Here is a 699-nt window from a genome sequence, read left to right as displayed (position 1 = left end):
CCCCTCCAAGTGAAAGCAAACTGTGGCCTGCACTCTGCTGCCAAAGGGATTGAGAAAAACACATTAGCGATATCAGTTGTGGCATACCGCTTGGCTGCCTTTGACTCCAGTTCGTATTGAAGTTCTAGCATGTCCGGCACGGCAGCACTCAGCGGTGGCGTGACTTCGTTCAGGCCACAATACTGTCAGTCTCCACTCTCCATTAGACTTTCACACTGGCCATATGGGACTGTTAAAGGGTGAGCGAGTCTTGCTGATCACTCCTTGGCTCTCCAGTCAACGAATCAGCTTATGGATGGGAATCAGGGAGTCTCGGTTGGTGTGATATTGCCGCCAGTGCACCGCTGTGGTGGCAATCAGCACCTGTTGTTCTTCGACCCTCAGCAACCCCACAACAGAATAGTCCTTCGAGAGACCCAGCAAGGTGGACAGCTGTTTAATTTCTTCCGTCTCCAAGGCAGCTATACCAAAAGCCCACCAGTAGTACCCTTTTGGGTCCTTGAAATACCCTCTCCTGAGGCAGTCTATGCCAAGGATGCGCGGAGCCTCTGGGCCAGTCACGATGGGGTGCTTCTGCCACTCATTCCCAGTTAGGCTCACTTCAGCCTCCAGTACAGTTAGCTGTTGGGATCTCCCCATCACTCCAGAAATACAGATGGGTTTTGCCCCTTTATGGCTTTATGGCATTAGGGTACACTG

General features: G+C 52.1%; 1 protein-coding gene across 1 annotated transcript in view; it reads right to left on the bottom strand.

Annotated features, from left to right (window-relative positions):
- The window catches only part of CPA6 (carboxypeptidase A6), a 122,923-nt gene extending 122,792 nt beyond the window's left edge, over positions 1-131 (bottom strand). The window contains exon 1 of the mRNA XM_009335080.1: positions 88-131. Within this exon, the coding sequence (XP_009333355.1) occupies positions 88-131 (44 nt within the window). The remainder of the gene's footprint in view (positions 1-87) is intronic.
- Between the last annotated feature and the right edge of the window lie 568 nt (positions 132-699).

This window comes from Pygoscelis adeliae, unplaced genomic scaffold (genome assembly GCF_000699105.1).
Source record: "Pygoscelis adeliae isolate BGI_AS28 unplaced genomic scaffold, ASM69910v1 Scaffold101, whole genome shotgun sequence".
Lineage (NCBI taxonomy): Eukaryota > Metazoa > Chordata > Aves > Sphenisciformes > Spheniscidae > Pygoscelis > Pygoscelis adeliae.
Note: the sequence above shows the minus strand (reverse complement) of the source record. Positions and strands in the feature narration are given on the sequence as shown.